General features: G+C 35.2%; 1 protein-coding gene across 1 annotated transcript in view; it reads left to right on the top strand.

Annotated features, from left to right (window-relative positions):
• The first annotated feature begins 204 nt into the window (after positions 1 to 204).
• Positions 205 to 27,956, top strand: part of LOC126776120 (uncharacterized) — a 35,708-nt gene continuing 7,956 nt past the window's right edge. The window contains exons 1-3 of the mRNA XM_050498411.1: positions 205 to 382; positions 22,089 to 22,238; positions 22,521 to 22,701. Of these exons, the coding sequence (XP_050354368.1) occupies positions 22,125 to 22,238; positions 22,521 to 22,701 (295 nt within the window). The 5' untranslated portion in view covers positions 205 to 382; positions 22,089 to 22,124. The remainder of the gene's footprint in view (positions 383 to 22,088; positions 22,239 to 22,520; positions 22,702 to 27,956) is intronic.

Below are 27,956 nucleotides of genomic sequence, written 5' to 3' on the forward strand. Positions count from 1 at the left end.
TATGTTAAGTATGCTTCAAATGAGGTCCAACAAATTACCCAATAGACATCAATAATGTTGAAGAATATTCATAACATAGTTACATTTAAGTATTATTGTAATATGAAAAAACTTATTTTCTTTGGCGCCATTTTTCCGAGCGCCGCAAAAGTCGCGCGCCGCGAAGCGAAGCGTCACTTCAGTTTGCTTAGAGACATAGTTAAAGGCGCATGCGTGCTTTGCGCTCGGATTCGTTTGTTTACGTTCATTCGCGTTCTCAACATCGTAGCGTGTCTACGGTGTATTGATTTATTGAAAATTATAAATTAGGTGAATTACGTGAATTTACTTAAGTGAATACAAAGTACATCTCTTTGTAACCGGTGGATTATATCGAAACGAAGTAAGTAACTTATTTTATAGTGTTACTTTAAGGATATTACACTCAGTAAAGATCTTATTACTTGTTTATTTTTTTATCTTAATATATACTAATAGTAAGATATAAATCGATTTAAATTTTAAACCAATGGTGAAAAAATGTAATAGATTTGTATTAACTTAAATATTTTTTACTAAATTCAATCACAATAATGTCAAGGTAGATTTAAAATCCAAATAACAAAGTACAAATCTTAGGAATTTTTTGCTTGCATTAATTAGTCTTATAAAAATTAAGTTAACATCTATATTATGTACAGAAGGAGTAAAAAATATGATTATACAATTTTGCTTAAAATTAAACAAAAACAAGGACAATGTAATTGAATAAGAAATCACATTTGACTTCTATAGTACTGATATGAGACAATCTTATACATTATGTACTTTTGTTAGAAACAAAAATGATAGATAAGGTTTACTTATTTCATTTAAATTAAAAACTAAATTGATTATATTATAAACTATTGAACAGCACACTACGTGTGTAGTCCTTCGGGTGAATAAATATATTAATAGTAGTCATTATACATAATAATTAATAATGTATACATAACAGAATATAAACTATATATATATATATATATATATATATATATATATATATAATATGTGTTTATATATATATATAAACACGCTTTACTTGTAACGGCAAAAGATTCGTTTATTTAAGCTTTGTAACAAGTTACTTCACATCTATGCATATAATACATTTTTTTAAATGAAAACTTTTTGCGTTTTCTAAAAAATATAAATCTGGTGACTTTGTTTTATGTCATTTACCAAAGTAAGAAAAGAAACACTAGCAATAGATATATGCCCCATTGTCGGGCAAAGACTTCATCTCCTCGCTTGGAATTTATTCCGCCACGCGGTTCCACTGCTGAATGGATACACATGTAGGAGAACGTTAACTAACACATGCGGGTTTCCTAACGAGGGTTTCCTTCACGAGAAGAATTAAAAAATTATTATCATCAATTAATTTTTTGACAGTAACTATGTAATTAACTAAAACTCGGAGCTCAAAATGCACAATACCTGTACCATTATAAATTGTAAACAAACCTCCAATGATATACCTACTGACAGTTTTTTTAGTATATCATCGACTCATGATAATATTTCGATGTTTGTTAAATCCCATTCAAGCGTGGCGACATTGAACCATTATACGTAAAAACGTACTATTCTTATTGAACACTGATTTAATTTTTTTCGTTTCCAAGCCATTTATAATATGATGTATGAAATAGTTGGCTCAGTAGATAGATCTTGATTTAGGTTGATTTGTAAAAAATAATCGAGCCACGTTGAAGACAAATGTATATAATGTCAGACTGCAACCCGCTGTATATGTGCATGAAATTAGCTCCAAATACTTCTACTAAAGTATAGAAGTGAAAGCATTTGCTCAACGGTGTTATACTAATGGGTTGCTTACTTTTACTTTTCATGATATACATTTTTATTTAAATTTCGTTAATTTGAAAGTTGTAACAAATGATAAAACAAGTAGCAGCGCGTCATGACCCATTGCTTGTTACGCATTACGCGTTTCCCCTACGGGAACAGTGGGGGGGGGGGGGTATGTGGGGCTCGCCGATGTCCAAGGCGCCGAGTGCGCCCCGAACAACGGAATACCCACTAAAAAACCAGCGGTACCCTTTCCGTCATAACGAGGAGCGCCACGGGATCGCTTGCGCATGCTACCGCGACGCTCTGACGGGTGGCCTGCGTATGCAGGCCTCCATTCTCTATGGGGATTTTCGAATCTTCCCCTGGTGGGATACACAGTAGGAAGCAGAATTTAGTCTGTGTGTAATTTTCCTTATATTTTTTTTCCCTTACCGTCGAGCACGAGATGATTTATAAAAACAAAATAAGCACATGGATATTTGCATGAATTTAAAAACGCGATCGGTTCAGATTAACGTATTCTATCCACTGGACCATTCCTGCTCATGAAACGCAAATAATCGATATATATATATATATATATATATATATATATATATATATATATATATATATATATATTTGCGGATATATATATATATATATATATATATATATATATATATCCGCATTATTATTTAATATAAATAAACCCAAATAATCGATATATATATATAAATAATAATTTATAATCATATTTTTAATCAGTAAGCCGGTCGTGAAATTTCAGAAAGTGATATTCAATATTCACAATAATTATAACAATAATACAACACCATATCGGTTGTGAACATTTCACGGCTGAGTAATGAAGTGAGTTCTTACAGCAAAACCACTACTGGCCGTGTAAGAATAAATACCTGTCACATTTATTACCTCTGTAAGCGTAAGTCAAATAAGAAATATCTAATTCATAATACTACAAATGAGGTAAAACAATGATAATTTCACGACATTTCCTTAAATAAATATGACTTCCGTACACGATACCAACTAATTACTGTCGACATTGGAAAAGTGCAGTTTTAAATTCAGGGACATAATGTGTGCGTTCATAATAAGTCATGTGTGTTTAACTATTAATATAGTTGACTAAGTACTGACTGGTAAAGAGTAACATATAGTTTCACACCGGTATTCTCAGTATATTCTATAACCGACTTTAAACGAAGCAGGAGTTTCGCAATTCAGTTGTATTTTTTTAATGTTTGTGACCTCGGAAGAGGGTATACTTGTGTAAATAAAAAAAATAAATAAATTTGAAGTCAGTTTTATTCCTCAAAGACATTTTTTTTCGGCTTTAAAAGTGATATTAAAAACTGTTTGCTATTACTTACATCCTAACCATCGACATCTATCTTTATTTTATCAATAAACGAAGATTAATTTTAATGAAAGATCGATTACAAATAAGCACCGCTTCGTTTTCTTAAGCTTGCGTTTATGATTTTCCTTTTCGACGATGAAGGAAAATATCTCGCATGTTTTTGATGTGCTACGTTTATCCGCAAATCTGCATTGGAGCAGTGTGATAGAGTTTTTGCCCTAGTGGGGCGACATTCTTATTAGAATATGTACAGACTACAGCCGTTAAAACGTGATCGTGTAACAATCAAACACAAAAACTTTTACATTTATAATATTAGTAAGACTTCCCAAAAAATCGAATAAACTTTTTACCAGAATAATTTCCTCATCAAGGATCACAACGATGAGTAAGTAATTCGTTCGCGTGACAATAGCAGTTGGCAGCTGTCTCGGTTAGCGCAATTACAATTAGACAATTTGCAATTACTGGATCGTTCAGCCACGTTCAGCCCACTCGCCTCAGACGTTTATTTCATTTTCATTGCACTATACCATAAGCCCTTATGTACGTACTAACTTAACTAAATACTGAAAATCTATTATTTAACGTTTAAAAATAAGGAAACATTAAAACTGATTGATATTGTAGCTAATAGTATATTGTAATAAATTGAACGTCCGAAAATATATTACACGTTTCACGTTTAATAGTTAGCGATACTAAGATTGTTTTGATTAACGATGTGGTCCAGTCTTGGAATTAACTCGAGTGTGTGACGCCAACAGAATGTTAATAGAGTGGGTGATAGGTTACTTTGGTCGACACCGTTTTCTTTAGTGCGTTAATTGTGATGTTAAATATTCAATTTTTGTAATGGATAAATACTCCAAAAATATACAGTTTTATTGAAATGATAAACAACGATGTTTAAAGGACTAGTTTAGAGATACGACTATCTATCTATATAACCATCTAGTGAGCAGGAAAATGTTTCACTCATTTGGGTCCATTCGTAGATTACGTAATTTTCTACCTATTCCTACCAAAATTGCGTTAGCTCAAGCCATCCTCCTGCCCATCCTTGATTACGCTGACACCTGCTATCTTGACCTAAAAGAGGACCAATTAAATAAACTCGAGCGTATTCAAAATCTCTGTATTCGGTTTATATTCGGACTCCGCAAATTTGACCACATTTCTAAATTTCGCAAAAAACTCGAGTGGCTCCCAATCCGTCTTCGCAGGAATACTCATATTCTTTCTCTTCTTTACTGTATACTTTTTCATCCAAATTCTCCGCACTATCTTAAACACCGTTTTGAATTCCTTAAGGACTCGCACGGCCGCACTCTACGATCTGACGATAATCTAATTCTTAAAATTCCTTCTCACTCTTCTTCTTTTTATACCAATTCTTTCTCTGTCCAAGCAGTTCGCCTATGGAATTCTTTACCACTCCACTTAAGACAACCTCAAACTATTAACACATTTAAAATCCGACTCAAGGCGTATTATTTATCTTTATAATTATCAGGGAGTGTTGTTTTATTATCTGCCGCACTTTATTGCTATTTATTATTATTATTATCATAACATTTTTTTAAATGTTTTGTTTTATATATTATATACGTATGTTTATGTATGTATTATTTATTTATATGTATGTATATTTAGCTATAGTACTGTATATATATATATATATATATATTTATTTAAAAAATAAAAATTGATATGATTAGTACACCTCCTTACCGCTTTATTTATTTATTTATTTCGTGTCCTTCACCCAAAGGTTGTCTGGAAGAGATCGCTCTTTTAGTGATAAGACCGCCTTTTGTACAAAATAGTTTTCGTTTCTTTTGTGTTTGTGCTTAAAATGGTTCTGTAACTCTTGGTTTACAATAAAGCATATTCTATCCTATTCTATTCTATCTAAAATTATATAGGCTAATCCAATTGAAGAAAAGATAAACATATACAAACCTTTGCTTTACATATTCCATCAATCAATCAATCAATCAACAGCCAATCGTTATCCACTGCTGAACATAGGCCTCTCCCAAGGTGCGCCAAAGCTCCCTGTCCTCCGCCTTCCGCATCCAGTTGGTGCCCGCCACCTTCTTAAGGTCGTCGGTCCACCTGGCTGGAGGGAGACATACTCCATGCGATTCGTTAATAGCTCAGCTACATTATACACTACACACAGTTCTTGATTATAATATATTTATTTATAAAACAACACTATTCCATTAACTACTTAAATCCCCTTGAATTTTTTTAAGTCTCTATAATAATTTCATAGGGTTTATTCTCCACCCATGATATTATTTATATCAATTAAATATCAAAGTTGCTTATTTATCTTTGCTCCTGCGAAAGAAATAGGCTATAAGCAGTTTTGTTTTGCCTCGCTTTACGTTATACTAAAAAATTAAACAGATTAGATATATGTATCTACTGCTTAATTTTTAGTTATAAGAAGTATATGAAGAGTAATTTTTTTGTTTAAGTTAATTTTATTTATATTCATATAAATAGGCGATAGTGAAATATACGATGCCGAAACACCAGTAAGCATCAGACCCAACATGATTAATCCGAGAAATGACACGCGACATTAGCTCATTAGCAAACAATGCGCGGGAAAACAGGCAGTGAGGCAATCTTGGGCGGCGCAGGCGCAGGTGCCGACGAACTGCTTTCTCACGTAATCATTATAAAGTTTAAGATAATAGTTGTAAGCTATAAACATATAAATGTGTGAACGATAAAAAATATTAAAGATTTTACAAAAATATATAATCACGCTTATTGCGCTGATTCGTCTCATGTCTGAGCTTTCTCTTTCAAAACCGAATTGTCGATACATTTTTGACTATCAATGAGCAAGTAGAATACTTAAACTAAATAAAAATAACCCGCTTAGTGCGTGTAATGTTTAATCTAATAACCAATTAATTATACGTTTTAATTCTAATTACAGTTTTAATTTAAGTTTTGAATACGGAATTCATTTAAATAAATTTGTCTGAATTGTAAATGTGCATTATATTGCTGGTAATAATCATTTGCTATTTAATGTGTATGTATAACTTCTATAATAGATCTAGTATTTAGTCTAGTAGGTAGAGAGTTATTTTTATTGAATCTCAGCAAAGTGCGTGTATGCCCATTTAATTCTTTTTTTTTTAATGCTTACAAGTAAAAACAAATAATAAAGTAAAGATTGCGGGCTTAAATCCGACCAAACACCACTGTTGTGATTAATTGAATATTTTCAATGTTACGCTGCACCAAATAAAGCCAGTCTCGTTGCTCTGGTGGGTGGCCTAGGCAGCAGAGGACCGTCAGAGCGTCACAGAAGCATGTGAAAGTGATTCCGTGGCGCTCCTTGTTAAGAAGGAAAGGGTACCGCTGGTTTTTTAGTGGGTATTCCGATATTCGGGGCGCACTCGGCGCCTTGGACAACGGCGAGCCCCACATATCCCTCCACTGTTCCCGTGGGGGAAACGCGTAATGCGTTTTTCCAGGGTTAAAAAAAAAAAGGCAGCAGAGGCCGGGGTTCCGGGATTAATTATTTTTTTTTAATTTTCTATCTATATTCTAAATAAATATAATTAATTGTTAGTCAATCAATTTAAGCTTTCTATAAAGACGCTTATTGTACAAATGCAAAGCTAAGGGGTACCTAGTTACATATGTATATAAATTGCATTGAATAAATAGTATTGTAATATGCTTAAAGACCTTAATTAATATAATTATATTGCGCGTAGTAAGCACGTATTTTTACAATCATGAAAAAAAAACGTAGTTGTAGTACCATGTACTTAATGCTGTTCATTATTCCCTTAAGTAGGATTTCCGTATATGTGTCAATTCTGAGGCCTCTTTTCTGAGGCCTTCCCGTTCTGAAATTGACAATTTGACGCAATACCAACATCTTCATCGTGTGACCTTAATACGATGTGTTTCTGACGTTATTTTCCGTAGGATCTGCGATGGTTTGTCAAAGTTTAAATGTAATGGCTCAACACTTTAAGTGATCGAGTTAATGTTTTTCGTTTCTCTCGCTTTTATAAGAAAACAATTAAGATTTATTTCCTTCGAAGTTTATTATCAACTGCAGACTGGTGTTGAACTATTTTTCTTTCGTCCAATGACGCGCGACGTGAGTAAGATATGTAGACAATCTATTACTAACATCGTCAATGAGTAAGGTCTCATTCAATCTTAGTTTTTCTCTTTTGCTAGTAATTAGCAGTAATACAAACTGTTGGTGTTTGGTGAACTTGGAGTATATGTATTTTTATAAACCAGCCGAGTGGCAAGATGGTCTGTAGAAAGCGTAAATTTCAACCCGGTCCAAAACCCGAGAGATCATCATTGAGCTTACATTATGCTTAATTTATGTTTACAATTCATAATGCTTGGTGGTATGAGATATTCATGTGTCTGATGAAATTCTGCTCGTGTTTATTCATCAATCCGCAATGGACCAACGTGATGGAATTATTTTCAAGAGAAGACGTTTGCCCAGGAGTGGATCACTTATTATTGGGAAACGACTATTACTTTTACTTATTCTATTTATTAAACAAAAACTCTGTCAGATAAGATATTGATGTCAGGTGGGATAGTGGATGTGACATATAAGTCATTAAGCTCACGTGACAGACGCTCTGTCAGCTGTCCGGATGTTGCTTTGTCGTTGTTTAGTCCTATTTAAAATCTTTATTACAATCACGTTTACGTATCAGTTATTCTTTTGCGAATCGTATTCTTTCGTATTGCTTATTGAATCTTATTCAGCGATATCTATATAAATAATTATAAAACGCCTTTATATACATCAGGCGTTAAAAATTAAATACTGTTCGATTGTGAGAGTATAACTTGAAAACGATTTTAAATTATTAGGGACAGCGAAATTTAAAAAGTTGCTCGTTAAATTGGGAAATTCGGTAAAAAGTGATAGTACTTTTTTGTATGGGATTTTTTGTAGCGAAAATTTGATAGTGCAAATGTTGGCGCGTCACGCGGGCGCTCTAGTTAGCGATAAAAAAGCGTTAACTAAAAAAACCTCTTAAATTAATTAACCAAACTGTCTGAAGTGGGTGCCCACTCTTGAAAAATTGTACACTTAAAGTGCACTTGCTTATATAAAGGTTCTTTAAATGATTTAAAGCGTCAATAGCGCAATGGTTTATGCGCCTAGTGATGTAAAAGTCGTAGGTTCGATCCTGACGACTGGGAGATGTAAATAGGAATATTTGTAATGCCTTAAAACGGACATTGCTATTAAACTTCTTTCTTAAAAAAAATAATAAAAATAAAAAGAAGTAACCTGCATTTGAATTTTTTAAGACTGTTTAATATTATCTTAAACCTAATATATATTAGTTGCTACTAGTTTATAAATTATTATATCCGTAACAGCCTGTGAATGTCCCACTGTTGGGCTAAAGGCCTCCTTTCCTCTTTTTGAGGAGAAGGTTTGGAGCTTATTCCACCACGCTGCTCCAATGCGGGTTGGTAGAATTCACATGTGGCAGAACTTCAGTGAAATTAGACACATGCAGGTTTCCTCACGATGTTTTCCTTCACCGTAAAGCACGAGATGAATTATAACCACAAATTAAGCACATGAAAATTCAGTGGTGCTTGCCCGGGTTTGAACCCACGATCATCGGTTAAGATTCACGCGTTCTTACCACAGGGCCATCTCGGCTTTTATTATTATATAATAATTATTATATAATATATATATAATTTCTACTAAAATTGTTGGCAATGAATTTTCTATTAGGGACTATTTGAATTCTGCAGAAAGTTACCAACAAATACACAACATTGTATCCATTTTTATTGACAAGTCAAGGCAGCAACAAATCTTTAGCGTCAACTCGTGTTGAGAACAGTTTTTTTCCAAATTTAATTTAAGGACAAAGTGTCCTTAAATTGCAGTTTGATTATTGCTTGCAGTTTAAAATAATAATTACTTACTAAACTTAATGCTCACCTGCAGGATTCACGTTTTCATTTTAATTAAATTAAAGTAAATAAAGTTTAGTAAATTGTTTACTTGAAGTCATTCATTATTCTATGAAATATATTATTTTTTATGAATTTTAAATTAACAACAAAATTTCAAAAACTATTTTTATTTTTTTCTCAATTTTTTTTTTATAATTAATAGGCCAACATTTGACCGTTGACTTGCCTGATGTTAAGTATCGACACGGTCTAGGATGTAGCACGCTTGCCTATAAGAAACCTGTTTACTCTGGATTTGAAGACACCAATATTGTACCTATCAGGAAGAATAATTCCTTGGTTGGACCTTAAGTATTAGGACAACCTGTTTAAGGAATTGATTACTATTGTGATGCTGTCTGGGAATAAAGCCATAATAGCATATAGAAAATAAACACAAACAACGTGAGCCGTGTTTTGTTAGTTAAAATAAATAGGCAAGAGACTAACGCGTGTTCGTTCCATCGTTTATTAAAGTTCAATAAAAATAATATTAATAAACGATTTATTAAAGATATTAATGACATCAATACTTGTAATCTTAAATTGTATTTTTCGCTGCACGCATTACAAATGTCACAGCTGGCTGACCTAATTTTGCATAAAAGGGCTCCACCTGCCTCGCCCCTACTATATTGTATCAAAGGGTGTTCAGGTCAATGACTTAGCGAAGGCGAATGCACGATAACTGATATGTAAAACTTAAATATTAATCTTGAAACTTAAAGAGGATATATCAAACTGTAATGTCAGAGCATCATTGATTTTTATGTATATTGATACCCAATGGTAATTGTAATTACCATTGGGTATTTTATTTAAAAAAAACAGCAGCACCCCGGAGTTTCGTGTTGAAAATATACCTCGGAAACCAGGAAAAAGTCTTACAACTAAACCATGTTGTTCTATCGGAATATGAGAATAAAGAAATAGAGAATGGCACTATAATACGTCTAATCTCCCTTGAGAATGCCCGCCGTGGCCATCAAACCCTTGGCCGAAATTGAAATCATAGTTTGGAGTTGGTAATCTATTCTGTATTTTTAGATATCTATGGAAATTGTTGGTGCATTGAGATTTTTACCCATTAACCATAACTATTGTGTTTAACGTCGTATGTGTACAAAGTAGGTTTTATTTACGTTTTACAATGGAGTTTTCTGTCGGATTTTGAAATTGTTTCTTTCAATATGGCTATATAGCATAATACAAAAATAAGATAGTTTAAAGTAATCTCTATTAGCACAGTTTAAGTTTATCGTTCCGTTTAAACTGTTTGGTATCATCCAATTTGTCACAACCAATTAATCTCTTAAAATTGTAACGATATATTTTAAATTTCCTACATTTATTTAGCACATTTTTTGTCTGCCAAAATGCTCTGCCAAAGGCCACGCGTCCGATGAAAGCAATAACTAATAAATGCAGGCTTAGCGGCCTCGCATTTTCTTATATGATATTCATATTTAAATAATATTTTGGTAATTAAATTTAAATTACAATATAAGAATATAAAATAGTAAAAAGTTCAAAACATACGAGTATAATTAATGAAATTGAATAGGAATTGAATTGTCAAAGTTGTGTCAAAATGTACTTAATTTGAGACATAAGAGTAACTACTGAGTTTCTTGTCAGTTTATCTCGGATGAATACACCATGGTAACTCGACCATTTAGGGGTGCTTATAAATAAAGTATAATTTAAAAATGAAAAATGTCGGTCAAGATTTCGTTCAATATTGTCGTTTGTGTTAAATCTGATTATTGTAGATTGTCGGCTTATAACTAACCCTGCGACACACCGTCGGTCGTTGAACCGTGAATATTTTAACTATAGTAATTGTCCCGCAAATGAATACATATTCAACATATGTATAAATATGTTCAAACTGATTTCGGTTCATTGGTTTTAGACATTAAAAGTTCATGAACTTACTTACTTTCGATTATTCTTCAAATAAGCATCAATTTATAATATACTTCTTATGAAAAAATTAAGCACGTGTATATTATATACAAGTCAAAAAGGTACCTGTAATTGCACTGGCTCAGTCACTCTCGACGTTGTGCCAAGGGCTCGAAAATCGGTTATCACATTTCGGAAATAATCAGAAATTAGAAATGGAATGATAGCAAGAATGCTTGCTGAAAATAAGTTGAATAAATATTCTGTTATAAAAGCTTTATAATACTAACCTAGATTCTATTTACTGGATGTCTGTGTCAACATTTCACGTTACTTGAAGCTTATCAGCGAGAACGCAGAGAGTAAACACAATATACAACTTCACTGTTCAGACTTCGGCTTATCTTTCCAAAGTTTGTTTGCCATGTGCCATTTGTAACAAAACCTTTTATAGAACTTTAGATTCTATTTTTAAGGCTATAAGAGTGAATATTTAACTATGTTATGTGTTATTAATAAGTTTAAACATAATGTTTATTTTAACACATCATAATGGGTTGCAGTTAGTTACTCCAGTTCTAGTAGTATGAAGGTCTCTCAATGATAAACTGCTAGGTGTAATTTATTTATTTTAGGATCTAACGGCTTTATGCCTGTGTATTCTCCCGAAATGAAAATCTTACGTCACCCTCATATCCATAAACTATCTCGAAACGTTGCTCTATAGTTGAGTGGAAGAAGCACGAAGTAACAAATACGCTTTTTCATTTATAATATTATTATGAATTCCTATGATTGCCGAAATTGTTACTAAATTTTAAACCAGGGTCATGCTGTTGATTGAGTTGAAATTTAGCACTCTTGACGCAAATGATAATACAATATAGTACAGTATTCGCAAACGAAATTTCATTTTGCTCCCTTTTTTCCTATCTCCGACTATCGATTTGGCATCCCGTACAAAGAAATCATACAAGTTCACCTTCACGCAAGTCGCACTCCATCTGTGTCCTTTTTTAAAGCTCAGTGTTTTTTTTCGTTGATTTTAATAAATAAATATGGCCACGCTGGATTATTATATTCCACATTATAATATGAATGCAAAGCGACAGGCGGAAGCTTTAGTGTCGTGTTTCAATGCGAGCGATGGATCGATAGCAATCAGTGGGCTGGTGCGGATCAGTATAATCGGTTTTGCATTCAAATTCAGTTAGTGCGTATAAAATTTAACTATGTTGTTTGTATTATTTAATATTTAGATTTTTTTTTGTAAATCTCTCAATAAATTATATATTTAAAACCACAGCAAAGAGCGAATTATCCACACATACACAGGTTAAATAAATAACATATAAATAGTTTCACTCTTTCTCTCAAAATGAAAGTGTACGGTTTGCCGTGGAGTACCGGCTTAGAATAGTACTCCCCCAATCTCATCCCGTGGGTGTCGTAAGAGGCGACTGAGGGACGGGGAAAAGGGGGGATGGGCAGCAGCGTCCCCCCTCCCATAAACATCTTACCCCCTACTGCGCTCGCCAACACGCCTGCCCAGCGCGGCGAGTATGGGCAAACCCCTCCCTTAATGGCAGATGCGCCCAAAAAAAGGCCCCCAGTTACCGGCAAGCCCGCTAGGCCCGACCAAGGTAGCGGTCGCGGTATCGGCAGGGCAGGGGGTGCTAAGAATCACCGGTTCACGGCAGGCTACCGTATAAAACGACTGAAAATGGCAACGTATAATGGACGCTCGATGAGGCTGGACCATCACCTCGCCGAATTAGAAGTAGAGTTAAGTCATATAAACTGGCATATACTGGGGTTATCTGAAGTCCGAAGACAGGGGGAGGACACGATAACTCTAGAGTCCGGTAACTTACTCTACTTCCGCGAAGGTGATAACCTCTCCCAGGGTGGTGTCGGTTTTCTAGTCAAAAAGGATCTCATTAGCAGCATTGTGGAAATCAGTAGTGTGTCGAACCGGGTAGCGTACCTTGTCCTAAAACTTTCCGACAGGTACTCCCTGAAGGTTGTACAGATATATGCGCCAACTTCGACATACTCTGATGATGTGGTCGAAGCGATGTACGAGGACATCGCAAAGGCCCTCAACGACACCTCGAGGGCCCACTACAATGTTGTTATGGGAGACTTTAATGCTAAAGTGGGAGTACAAGATAGCGGTGAATCGAAAGTCGGACCTTACGGCTTGGGCTGCAGAAATCACAGGGGGCAAATGCTGGTAAACTTTCTCGAAGCGCAGGGGCTTTTTTTGATGAATTCTTTCTTTCAAAAAAAGCCTCAGAGGAGGTGGACCTGGCGAAGCCCCGATAACGTGACAAGGAACGAGATAGACTTTATCATTTCGAATAAAAGGCACATATTTAGAGATGTTTCAGTGATCAACAAGTTTAATACCGGAAGTGATCACCGCTTGGTTCGAGGCACTCTAAATATCAACTTAAAAGCCGAAAGATCGAGAATGATGAGGTCTACTCTCCGACCTACCATGCTCCAAGCTGCTCAAGGCTCCGAAAAGTTCCAAATGGAACTTCAAAATCAATTCACCGCGTTGGAAACCATAAGCAGCATTGATGAGAGAACCGACACGCTGGTCAAAATACTGCAAAACACATCCCGCAAGTGTTTTCCGCCACAGAGAAGAGACAACGCACCAAAACTCTCTGCTGAGACACTCGAGCTCATGAGAAAACGACGAGAACTACCATCGTTTTTGTCAGATAAGGCCTTAAACCGAACAATAAAAACGCTGACGCGACGCGATCTCCGACGCTCCAATACCCGTGCCATCAAGGCTGCGATTGAGCAAAATCGGGGATCGAAAGTGTTCGCTCGCAAGTTTGGGAGGCCGCGTCTGACAAAACTTAAAACTGAAAATGGTGGGGTCGTTACCTCTAGGCCTGAGATTATCGGAGAAGTAGAGAGGTTTTATGGGCAGTTGTTCTCTTCAAGATCGGATAAACCCGTGGGAATCAGTATTGATGACCAGCGCGCCCCTCTTATGCGCCATTACTCCGAGGAGCTCCCGGTCGTTGACCAAGGAGAGATTAGGGCGGCTCTAGAACAGCTTAAAAACAACAAAGCTCCGGGAGATGACGGAATCACAACAGAGTTGCTTAAGGCAGGCGGGACTCCGGTCCTGAAAGAGCTAGCAAGCCTCTTTAATTCCGTCATCCAACATGGCAAGACCCCGGAAACGTGGAGCGGGAGTGAGGTGGTACCGTTTTTCAAGAAAGGTGATAAAACTCTCTTGAAAAACTACAGACCAATCTCCCTCCTGAGTCACGTGTATAAGCTGTTCTCAAGAGTCGTCACGAACCGTCTCGCCAGACGACTTGACGAGTTCCAGCCCCCAGAGCAAGCCGGCTTTCGATCAGGCTACAGCACCGTGGACCACATCCATACTGTTCGGCAGATTGTGCAGAAGACCGAAGAGTACAATCAGCCGCTGTGTATGGCATTTGTGGACTACGAGAAAGCCTTCGACTCCATCGAAACCTGGGCAGTGCTCGACTCATTGCAGAGATGTCATATCGATTGGAGATATATCGAGGTACTGAGATGTCTGTACAACGCCGCTACAATGACTGTCCACATCCAGGACTGTAAGACGAAGGCGATCCAACTGCGCAGAGGGGTGAGACAGGGGGATGTAATATCCCCGAAACTGTTCACCAACGCGTTGGAAGACGTTTTCAAAACGCTGGATTGGACTAGGTATGGAGTCAATGTAAACGGCGAGTACATCTCACACCTTCGATTTGCCGACGATATCGTCATCATAGCAGAGTCGCTGGAACAACTCACCGAAATGCTGCGTAGCCTAGGCGAGTCTTCCCGGTGTGTCGGTCTCGATATGAACTTGGACAAGACCAAGGTCATGTTCAATAGGCATGTCGTGCCGGGACCGATATACGTCGAGGGGAAACCTCTCGAAGTTGTTAGTGAATATACCTACCTAGGACAGATAATACAAGTCGGTAGGAACAACTTCGAGAAGGAAGCCGATCGAAGAATTCGCTTGGGATGGGCAGCATTTGGCAACCTTCGTCAAGTCCTCAAGTCGTCTATACCGCAATGTTTGAAGACGAAAGTCTTCAACCAATACGTCTTACCTGCCATGACATACGGTGCCGAAACGTGGACACTAACTGCGGGACTAGTCCACAAATTCAAAGTCGCTCAGCGTGCTATGGAGCGAGCTATGCTCGGAATATCTTTGAAGGATACGATCAGAAATGAGATTATCCGGAAAAGAACCGGAGTCACCGACATAGCTTGCAAAATTAGCAGGCTGAAGTGGCAGTGGGCTGGTCACGTATGTCGTAGGACCGATGGCCGTTGGAGCAGACGAGTCCTAGAGTGGAGACCGCGAATCGGCAAGCGCAGCGTAGGGCGCCCTCCAGTCAGGTGGACCGACGACCTTAAGAAGGTGGCGGGCACCAACTGGATGCGGAAGGCGGAGGACAGGGAGCTTTGGCGCACCTTGGGAGAGGCCTATGTTCAGCAGTGGACAACGATTGGCTGTTGATTTGATTTTTGATTTCTCAAAATGAAAAGGTATTCTACTGGGAATAATATTTAATTATAGCAATAGTTATTTTGTCATCTTTGATGGCATATAAACATATTTTTGTAACATTTGTGTTTACGTATATATTATTTATTATTTATAATTAAGTTTGCATTTAACTGTGAAGCGCCGTCATTATGTAAATTAGTAATATCTTTTCCGGGTACCTGCACAGGTTTTATCATGTTATACAGTGTTCTTCTTGACTTTAATTAATATAAATATCTAATAATAAAATTGGCTATCAATAAATATAAACGTTATGTTAAGAATATTATATGATAAAAAAGCGTGAAGTTCATATTTATCGATCTAATAGGACTGAGTTAAATAAAGATAGGACCATGAGTACTTTATCTATGATTTTTTTTGAGAGCAATAGTAACTACTTTGATTACTTGATTTATTAAATCATCCATTTTTATAAATACAATTATCAAAGACAAGACATTCGTTGAATACGAGTTAGGGCGGTGACAATAAATATAACTGAAATGGTACCTAACTCGTATATTTAGAAATAATTCAGTATTCAGTTTTTCCGGTTGAACCGAGGGAGCCGGTGTAACTACAGTCAACATCTTAGATCCCATGGTTGGCAGCGCATTGACGGCGTTAGTGGCTTATATTTCCTATGGTGCAAGTGTCGCAACAGCTGGGCGACGTTAACCATATACCATCAAGTCAGCCGATTTGATCGAGTACCTCTTAAAATAAGTTAAAAAAAAACCAAGCTTTTTAAAGTACAATATTTCATTTGAAAGAAAAAACAATAAATTATATTTTTGAAAGTCCTTGAAACTATAATACAGTTTTTGAAGCACTTATGCCGTCAACACGTTATAAATCATTTCTCAAAATGTATAATAAAACAAAGTGTGTTAAATAAATGTAGCGTTCGTTAATGAAAAAATGCTTATCGTCTACAACATATCTATAAAGCCGCCATTACAGTTACGTAACCAATACACTTTCTATATTTATAATCAAATTGTATCAAAGTCAGGATGTTACGCTCAAAACATAAACCCACAATTTCTTTTGTTTATAATGTTACTGGTGGTAGGGCTTTGTGCAATCTCTTCTGGGTAGGTACCACTCACTCATCAGATATTCTACCGCAAAACAGCATTACTTGGTTTTGTTGTATTTTTGTTTGAAAGGTATTAAGCCAGTGTAAACAGGCACAAGGGACATAAATTGTAGTTCCTAAGGTTGGTGGCGCATTGGCGATGTAAGCGATGTTTTATGATTCATTCTTACAATGCCAATGTCTATGGGCGTTGGTGACCACTTACCATTAGGTGGCCCATATGCTCGTCCGCCTAAAAAAAATACCAAGCCCTACCATCAGTAAAAACCTATTACCATCAGTAAAAATATTAATCTATATGTATTATCACATAATGTGTAAAGTATATTAATAGTAATGTATTGTAGTTATTAGTATACATATATATTGCATATGTAAATTGTGCATCTCTTGTTTCTACATCGCTTTGTTTATTATATATTTCAATTATATAATGTGCTGTACAATGAAGGGACTGTGTGATGTAGAAGTGACTTTCAAACAACTGTTGATGTTGCCATAAAAATAGCTAGTCTGATATAAAAATAATTTTTTTACAAAATCATAATAAAAACTAGAGCATTTTGTTTCTTCGTTTATTTTCTATTTATGCTTGCATTTATCATTAAACAATAAGGTCACTTATTCGTTCCTAGTTGGAGAAATTCTTCCATGTCCCTTCTAACGGTACTAAATCGTGAACGAATGTCGGCCCTTTCGCGAACACGTCATGAGCCCGGTGACACAGAACGCCCTCCTGTGTACCGAAGGGCCCGTGACTCAACTTATAATTAGTACTACGTGATGCTTTTTATAAGATACTTTTGAAGAATTATTGCGGGCTAGGTTTATTTTTATTCACTTATATTAATTATTAAAAAAAAAGATTGTGTTTTTGGTTTATTGGGTCGGCAAGTAAATCATTGCCTTTTTTAAATAATAAATAATCAGATCAATCGATACGACAAATCTGCAATTTTTTTTGTTGTCAGTGTCCCAGTGGGTTTTGTAGTCGGGTAATGAAATGAAAATGTAATTAAACATTTTAAAAATCATGTTATCGATCCGGTCAAAGTGTCCTTATGTTTATTGTAGCGAGACGAATATATATTCGTATTCATATCAAATGAAATGTATGAAACAATTAATGATATGAAACATTTTTTTTTGAATATCTTCCACGCTGTTGTATAAGGAGTCTCCTAACTATAGTATATTGTATATAAATAAACAACCTCACAGCACATTATGCGATTTTATATACTGACATATTCATTCGGGAATATCTTCATTTTCAGCCCTTCCGTCTCCGTCATTCAAAACTTCATTTATCACTATCGTCGGACAGATATAGACATTGCAATTTGTAAGTTTTGTTTGGTACAAATTATATATATATATATATATATATATATATATATATATATATATATATATATATATATATATATATATAAGGGTAATACATTATAAGTAAGCTTTCATATTTCGTACTTAATTGATGTATGGGGCATTGCTGCCAAAACAAAACTAGCTGACGTTCAAGCTACACAAAACAAAATTAACAAAATGCTCTTCAATTACCCATATTTTACTCCAACCATTAAAATCTATACCGAAACCAAAATAATGAATATTCGACATTTATATATTTACAATATTTGCATTTTTATCAAAAAACCCTTAAAAAAAGTATCCGTACCAAACTAACTTTAAACGCAGCACGCGTCGAGCGAGTCTCATTGTTCTACCAAAGATAAGAACGAACTATGGCAAAAAAATGATCACATTTGAAGGAGTGCAACTTTTATCAAAATACCCTCAAATATAAGAAATGTAAACTCGCTTAACACATTTAAGACATGACTAGCCGACTATCATACAAAAGATCATTCACTTCTAAACAAGTAGACAATGTGTTAAATGAGTATGAATTGATAAAGTGTCGAATAATGTAACAACGAACGACGAATTTAATAATTAATTTTAAGTCTAACATTGTTCTCATGTAAGTGACGTTATGGAAATAAATATTCTTTAAACCTATGTATGTAATATGTAAAAAATTACAAGTCCTTGTGTTAAAATTACTTTGTAACGATAGTCATATCGGGGACCTTGGTTATGTTTAAATTGTAAAATACTAAGTTGTTAGAGAAAATGTTATAAATGATTATATATTTTTATTTTATATATTTGCATAGTTTTATTATTTTAACTATGTATATCTACACCGCAGGAACCACAACCAACTCAAGGTCAATTAATTTCTAGATTTCAATCTGCCTGTACGTTTAATACGTACGAATAAATTCTTGTATAAAGACTATAACATACAACTTAATAAATACTGTTTACATTCTTAATATATATTTTAATTTAAGCTATTTTATTACCGGTAGAAAATAAAAGAGCTTCGTAACTTCCGAAGAGCCGAGATGGCCAGTGCCTTAAACACTAGAAACTTAACCGAAGATTTCCTGTTCAAATCCGGACGAGCTCTACTAAATTTTCATTCGCTTAATCTGTGTTCATTATTGTTATCGTGCATGTGTTGTCGCGAGGAAATTACAAGTTCTGCCATATATATCCACCAAACAGCATTGGTGCTAGTGGAATAAGCTCCAAATCTTCCCCTCAAAAGGCTATGAATTCTTAACCAGGCAGTTTGACATTTACTGGGTGACGTGGGAGCCGATTACATGATTGTGTTAAGCATAGCTTTTAACATTATCAGCACTTAGCTGTGGGTGGACGATCCACCACGAAGGCTCATAAATCTACACCTGACTGGTAACACTTAGTACTTATAGTCGTTAAGTATATAAGCGTTATATAGTTTTTAACTTGGCGAATGACTTCGCATTACCGGCGTGCTAATGCAGCGCGTGCGTGTCTTACTCATCTTGGATGGTATGTAAGGTGAGCTGCACAACAAGCTTTATTATGAAGATGATTTATGTTATAGGTAAAAATATAATATATAATATATATTTATTAAAGCACGATTAGTTAAATGATCTCTTAAGCAGGCAAAAAACCAGAAAGAAAAACAATTGGATACCAATATAATGTATATGTATATTCTATTTTCAAATTAATAAGAAGCTTAATAACGGATAACGTCCGCCATGTTTCTTATTATTACATAACGTACAGAGAATAGTAAACTTTTATGAGTATTACGTTCGTTAAAAAAACAATACCTGATGAGTTTACCTACACTCAATGTAACCCCAACTGATATATCGATAACAAAGCGTTGCATGGATCGCATTCGCAAAACCTGATCAGGAATGTGACGATGTCATTGGGTTCTCCATTATTTGGTATTTGTATTCAATGCGCCCTCCCATCACCCATCCGTAATGGAGGTGAAACTATTACCGATCGCTGCAGATTGCTCGCTCACGTTTCATATTTCATATCATTAGAACTAGTTTCCGTTCGTTCGACTCACTACATGTTTATAGAATTCATAATAATTATCTTAATTGCCATCTTCAAAATGTTTTTAATCAAATTCGACTTAAATTATTCCAGCAATTGTTTTTTTTTTAATTTCAAAACGGTAATATATATTTATTTTATTTTATTCGGATCTCCAACAAGGAATACACATAACAAGCTTACATAACACATTACACTAGATATATGTCTATTTGCTCCCTCTATTATAGGAAACACAGCATCTTATGTAACTATGTAATAGCTATAATTAGATATATTAAATTTTTAATTCAAAGCCTTATACTTAGAGTAATGATTCCGAAGTGCAGCTCTAATTAGCCTCGTCGATGCATATTGATGTTGGTTGGAAGAATCGTTCAATCGTGCCGTGGACTTGGTTGCAATATCCGCTTTCAAGGTGCACTGGAAATCGGATATCGACGGCTGATTGTCGTAAAACGTAAAGTTAGACTGTATCGGTACTTTTATTACCAGAGCTACATACTAGCTTCAACTTCGCAAGAGTACTATTGACGTTTTGAAATAATCTCCTAAATCAACAAGAAATTTTTATTTAGATGAAATTCGTTTTGTACAATATGTTTTTTGCTTGTATAGTTTAAGAGATAATTTAAAATATCAAATACGCGAGATCATTTTATTAATGTTCGGCCAACGAGAGTTTCGGCAGTCAGAAAATAAATCATAGCACTCAGTACTAACCGAACCAAAATCATAATTTCATCACAAGTAAAAATGTTTACCGCCCAATGAAGTGGGCACGGGTCACCTAGTACTACATATATATATATGTGCCGCGGCGACGCGGGTACATTTACCGGGTTTTGCTAGTGTTTAATAATTAGCGGCAAACAGGTTAATATTGCATTTTCACTCCTGAATAACTTGTATTCATTATACATGTTATATTTTAAAATTTCGTTTTTCTACTATCGAAAGCCTGGCAGGTCCATATTGTTCTTATTTATTTAAAACTTTATTGACCACCACAATATGTAATTGGAACAAAAAGTGGACTTAATGCTTGAAGGCATTCTCTGCCAGTCAATCGTGAAGGCGGTAATTAGTTATCAAAAATTACATACATACACATATAATATTAGTATTATATCTTATATATATATATATATATATATATATATATATATATATATATAGTATATACACATGAATAATAGTGTATTATAGATGACAAGAAGTAGGAATTTTCTGACAAAATATGCTCACGAAGACAAGTCTTGAAAGTAAATTTAGATTTAGCTTTTCTAATATGTGCAGGTACTTTGTTCCATAAACGGACAGCTTGAGCGAGTAAGAACTAGAAATTAAAAAAATAGTTCTTACTATAACTTAGCACCTGATTGTTTGTTTTAAGAGCATTTAGGTATATAAGGTCCAATTCTAGTTATCGCTTTTTATGGCGATTTTGTATAAAATAATCATAATATTGTCAGTTGGTTGAAATTTTTTTGAAATACCGTCAGACTTTCATCACTTATAACTTCGAGATTTCCAGTTTCTGAAGCGCTGTCAAAGTTAAATCAACTAATTTGATTTTAAGGTGAGTGGTCATTGGTCCGTGCCAGACGATGGCGCTATTAGCGACCAATGAGCGTTCAGATTAAAGCCAAATTAGATAATGGTTTTGACTAGAATTTTAGAAACCAGAGGCTATAGTTCATAATCAATATTTGAGCCCACAATGACCGGATCAATCTGTGCATAGTTCACATTCAGTTTACATTTTGCATCGATAAATTATATCATAAAGCCACGGTATAATGTAATGCTCTTTGTTTTATTTCTAATTAAATATTTAATTACAGCGTATCCGAGCGTGCCCGGCTCGGGAGTGAGATGGGATGCGGCGAGTGCGAGACGTGGTTCTCGCGTGGACGCTGCGGGTCTTGGCGCTCGCTCTACTGCCTGTCGTGCCGGCGCGACCTGATGTCATATTCAGAGTGCCAGAAGTTTTGGTAAGAATTTCTACTAGGGCCGTTTTTTCAGCTAATATAGCGCAGCCTAGCTAGGCTTTAATCGTTATTGAAGGTTCAAACCTGGCCAAGTACCACTATGTTTAATTTGTTTTTATAATTAATCTCGTATTCAATTGTAAGAAAACCACCAACTCACATTTAAGAAGAAAGTTATAGTAATATAACGTGGAAGGTTACATTAATTAAAATAATTATTATGTTAATAAAGATAAATAATATCCCCTTTAAAATAATTTAGTTTATATCGAATATTTTACTCAGGTACGTCCCATATCGGGCACGAAGTCAGTGGGCATAGGTCCAGGGAACAGCAGTCGGACGAACGACACGGATCGCTGGGGGGAGACAGTGGTGGAAGTGCAGTATGAGGAATATTTCGTAGAGCACGAGGTCTCCACTGCTGCAGCGAGGCAGGCGGCCGCGGTGCTCAAACTGGAGGACAGTGAGTTTAAATTGTATTCTTTTATAAAATATGATCGAACGACCTGGTAACCCAATTGATGGTAACTAGTGACCTGTTACTAACCAACCATGGGGAAAATACGTTATGTCCCGTTTACTTGAAATCTTTAACTCGATCAGTTTTGTAGAATTGATTTACAATATATATATATATATATATATATATATATATATATATATATATATATATATATATATATATAATTATTGTTGTATATATATTTGGCGAAATTCAAAACTAAATGTGCAACTAGCAAGTCGGTAGATACAATTAAATACATGTGTCGAATTATATTTTCATCATAATCATGAAAAGAAGTATAGTAACACACTTTGGCATTTTAAGAAATATTAACTGTGGTGGATGAGGTGGATCTGAAAACTGAGATGTTATTTCCCTTGTGCCTGTAGTTGACTCACTCGCACATCAAACCCAACCACAACATATATGATGAATGGGTGGTAACTACCTGAACCTACTTGCACAAAGCCCTAGTGAAGTCTGTAAGAAGTTCATCCATACATAATGCTTTCCTCGCAATAAATTTTTTCGCCGTTGAAAACGATATAAATCAGAAATACAAATTAAGATTGTGAAAACTCTGCGATGATTTTCCGCGTTTCAACGGTTAAGATTAACGCGTTGGCAATCTCGGCTCGCCATAATCCTTACAACCAGAGTTAGAGCTTAACCATCTCAAAATACAATATATTTATAGATTTGATCGGACCACAGCACTTTTATTCTACACATAAAATTTCAAAAGCGCCGCTTTCGTAAACAGTATGTCGCAACTACAAAACTGAACGTAATTTATGAACGCTAGTGAAGAATTAGGACGGTGGATTAAAAGAATTAAGGCAATTGTTCTCAAGGTCAGTTCGAAGTGGCCATTTGTCTAAAATAGACATAAGGATCTAATCTGTTCCTCGTAGTTATCTACTTTACACGAGTTAAAGAATAATCACGTTTTCGCGTATTGTTTTTGTGAACGCGTGAAATGCCTACGGCGTTCGTGTGAAATTGTATACCGCATTAACATATGAATACGTTTTTTTTAATGTTAGCAATTGTTTGTCTGTTTGTGGTGTGCGTGTGTCGCGAATGATTATGTAAAATACATTGTTGATACTCCTGTTAGTAGGTATATTTTCGTTTTTTTTTTGTATATAAAAATACGAAAATGTACCAGAATAATAAATTAATTTGGTATTTGAAAAGTTACTAATAAGTTGGTGGCATATTGGTGTCCACTTACCATCAGGAGGCTCATCTGCCCATCCATCTATATTACAAAAATCAGACATTTCAAAGGAGTGTTAGTTAGGGAAACGCGATGATTGGCTCATTTAATAACGTTTTCAAATATAAGTATAATAAAAAAATAAACAAGAAAAATAATAATATAAGTTATATCTGTGCATTATAAATTATATGTAACGTGACGCAACAAATTGGCTACCACCTCGCTGTTGAGGATGTTACCTTAATGCTGGTGGTCAGTAGCCTGCCAGAACTGAGAGTGATAATTTAAACCAAATTAATATGAATACGCGCAAAGGAATGAGATTCATATTTCTAAAGTTTCAAAGAACAGTACGGAAGACTAAAACAATACACCATATCAGAGAATTTAGATTGAGTGGCATTTGAGTGAGTCAGCTCCATAAAATAGATGCAATAGTTCGTATTAATTTAAAGCTCCGAGTTTCGCGTCTGGTTAATGAATTTAATCCAAATAGTGCGCACTATTATAGTAAAATAATTTAAATTATTTTACAATACGATATTAATAAATTTTAATAAACGAGGTAATCAAGTTATGTTTATTAATTAAAAAAGCTGTTTAACAAATATTTTTCTATTCACTTCAAACAGTTTTATGTAAATAGGACATAATTTTTTTTTTTTTATATCTGGAAAAATACCGGTAGCTCTTATACGCGATTAGTATAGTGACATTACTCTTAATCATATTTCGTGTCATGTGCATATAATGTGCACATCACTGTCTACAATTGGCTTACGGTAGTTAGTCGTAGTTACTAATTAGCACCGAGGACCTTCACGAGATTTAATTTACATCTCAATGTCATGGAATTACATACCTGCAATGGATAATACTAGGTATTCTTTTTATGTGCTATAAACCCTTAGTAAAGTACAAGTAAGAACAAACACAAAATTAATGACAGAAAATGGTCGTGAAATGTCAGTAAGTGATATGCGACTTTGATCATTATAAAAACAATTAAGTATACACACATCAAAATATGATACAATCCTAAGTCCGTTGTCAAAATTTCGCGAGTTAGTAATGAAGTGAGTTCTTACAGAATAGCACTGGAGCCTGCAATGTCACACCGTTGGCTGTTGGGCTATTGGCATATATTGTTATCTATGTAGCGCTACAATGCGCTACAAACCTTGGGAACTAAATGTTATTCCCCTTGTGCTTGTAATTACACTAGCTCACTAACCTTTCAAACCGGACACAACAATACCAAGTACTGCTGTTTTGCGGTAGAATATCTGAGGGTGGTTCCTACCTAGACGAGCTTGCACAAAGCCCTACAACCAGTCAAAGTACACAATCTGCTAGTTATCTGCTACACATTAACACTATATTACTGTGTTCTGGTTTTAAGGGTAAGTGGGCCAGCGTTATTACATGCATAAAAAACATACCATCCTAATCTCTATAGTTGACACATTGAGGTGTTGTAAGTTCGCGTTTGAATGACTTTTTTATGTTTATAAATATATTTAGAGAGCGGCGGTTAATATTAAGCGTTTGATGCGTAGGTTTAGATAGAGATAGCGGAAATAATACTATATTAAGTTAAATGCTACAATAAATAAATTGCTATTATAATAAAGATAAATACCAAAAGTTGTATTGTATGCACGCTATTTTAATTGATCGAAATACGTGTAATGAGTCATATATTGTTTAAGCTTTTTTTTTAATTTACACACACGTTCGTCTGTACTTATGGTAGGCAGCTTAAAGTTTTTGTTATATATGTAACAGCTGATATTATATATTTACTTATATTATTTCTAAAACTATAGATATATAATAAACACAGACGCGGGGCGGGAATTGAACACACAACCCCGGAGCGGAAGCAAGGGTTACTGCCAACTGGTCCAACGGGTCAGTCACCAGGGCCTTCTGCGCGGTACCTTCCTAGCGCCTTAGTAGCCATAATAGTCCTGTCAGAATGATCGTGAAGGTGTTGTGAATAGCTAATCATCATCATATCAGTTGTAAAATGTCCACGGCTGGACATATACCTTCTCAAAGGATTTCCATCATGGCCGGTCTTGCGTTACCCGGATCCAAACGCTTCCCGCGACCCTTACAATATCGTGGGTCCACTTTGTAGGGGGACTTTGGGGGGCCTGCTCACGCTGCATCTTCCGGTTCGTAATTGCCACTCGAGAACCTTTCTGCAGCGTCTTTCTGAGTATTATGACCATCTTACTGATCGCCAATCCATCTGCTAAGCATGGCGATTACAGCATAACCCAGTATTGAATAGCTCGCACGGGAATATGTTTTAGATAATTGTGATTGTCGTCGAGTTTGAAGATCGTTTAGTTCTAGCATGATCTATTGCTTAGGCAAAGTCGACCGTTCGTTATAATCTGTATCACATTGTCGAGGCTCGTCGTATCATTACGGGCTGCGCCCTGCAATCATGCCGCAATCATGTGTGCTCTGTTAATTAAACGTTCATTAAATACGACAACGTGACCAAGGTTAGCGAGAAATCATACTAATATTAATAAAGAGATGACATGTTTATTCGGATTTAATACAAAACGCATTGATTAGATTGATTTTAAACCCAAATATTGCAAATGTTGCTGATCAAAAGCGAGTTGGTGGATACACATTTGGCAGCATTTCAGTGAAATTAATTCATATCATGCAGGTTTCTTCATGTTTTCCGTCACCGCAGAGCGTAATGGATGAGAATTTAGCTTTGTTTGCCTGCGTTTGAACCCGCGATAATCGGTAAAGATTCACGCGTTCTATCCAATGGGCCATCTTGGCTTTCTATCTCTATTGAACTATCCATTCAGCCATCAGCCTTTTTCTTTTTTTTATTTGCGCCGGGATGGCAAATGACTACTCCACCTGATGGTAAGTGGTAATAGAGTCCAAACGCGACGACGACCAGTAAAGTCGGGAAGAATGTTCTGCACTAGCCGTCCCCGCTTTGCCGGCCCGCTAGATGCTTCTTCACGCCTTGAAAAGCCTTTAACTCCACCATTGATTGCTAGGTTTCTCTACTGGGAACCAACTTGGAAGTTCTTGGGCCCACTGCTTAAGATGTGAAACATAATTGGTGAAATAAAAATAAAACACAAATAAATTTAATAATTTTAACAAAGCCTAATGTTTGTCGTAAATTTTTCACCTGAACACTTAAAATAGATCTAAATCATTTATAATTTTTACATAAATTAATAATCGTGACAAGAAAAAAGTAACATAAAAATAAATAAGAAAATGATTTGTATTTGCTTTCAAAGAAGTTGCATGATTGGGGGATCCACCTTGAAGGTGATCGTGTTTGTCGTTATAAATTATTTATATCAGAGGAGAAAAATTAGATTTCAATTTATTCCATTTAATGCGGTCAATAGCAAATTATTCAACTGTTTTCTTAATTTTATGTATCTATTTTATTTTAATCTTTTATGCAAAAAGTAATTATGTGTCTTGAAAAAAGTCCTGCTGAATGCGCGCGTGTGCATCTTCTTAGGTAAAACGGTTTAAGCTAGTACCATGTCGACGTGTGCTATGTTTCTTGTGCGTGTAATTGCACTGACTCACTCATCTTCAATTGGTAACACAGCAATACTATGTATTGCCTTTTATAATATGGAATCTAATAAAAATATTAAATAAACAAATTTTCACTGTATATAAATGTATTTCAATTGAACACAATTAAAGAAGTTTCCTCAGTACAATAAATAGGCTAGGGGCTCTATTCTAGGGCTCAATATGTGTCCGTAAAAGTGTGTGGTTTCCGTTTTCCAATGCATTTGTGTTGTCGCGTGCATTCTAAACAACTGTTGGGACTGCGGGAGTAACTTTCTTTGAATACAGTTAGTCGGGTTGCTTGACTTTCGTTGTTTCACTACTAAGTATTTTATATACTGTAATATTATTAAATCGGGTTAGTTAAATACATAGCCATAGTCAATACAAA

The sequence above is a fragment of the Nymphalis io genome, chromosome 19 (assembly GCF_905147045.1).
Source record: "Nymphalis io chromosome 19, ilAglIoxx1.1, whole genome shotgun sequence".
NCBI lineage: Eukaryota > Metazoa > Arthropoda > Insecta > Lepidoptera > Nymphalidae > Nymphalis > Nymphalis io.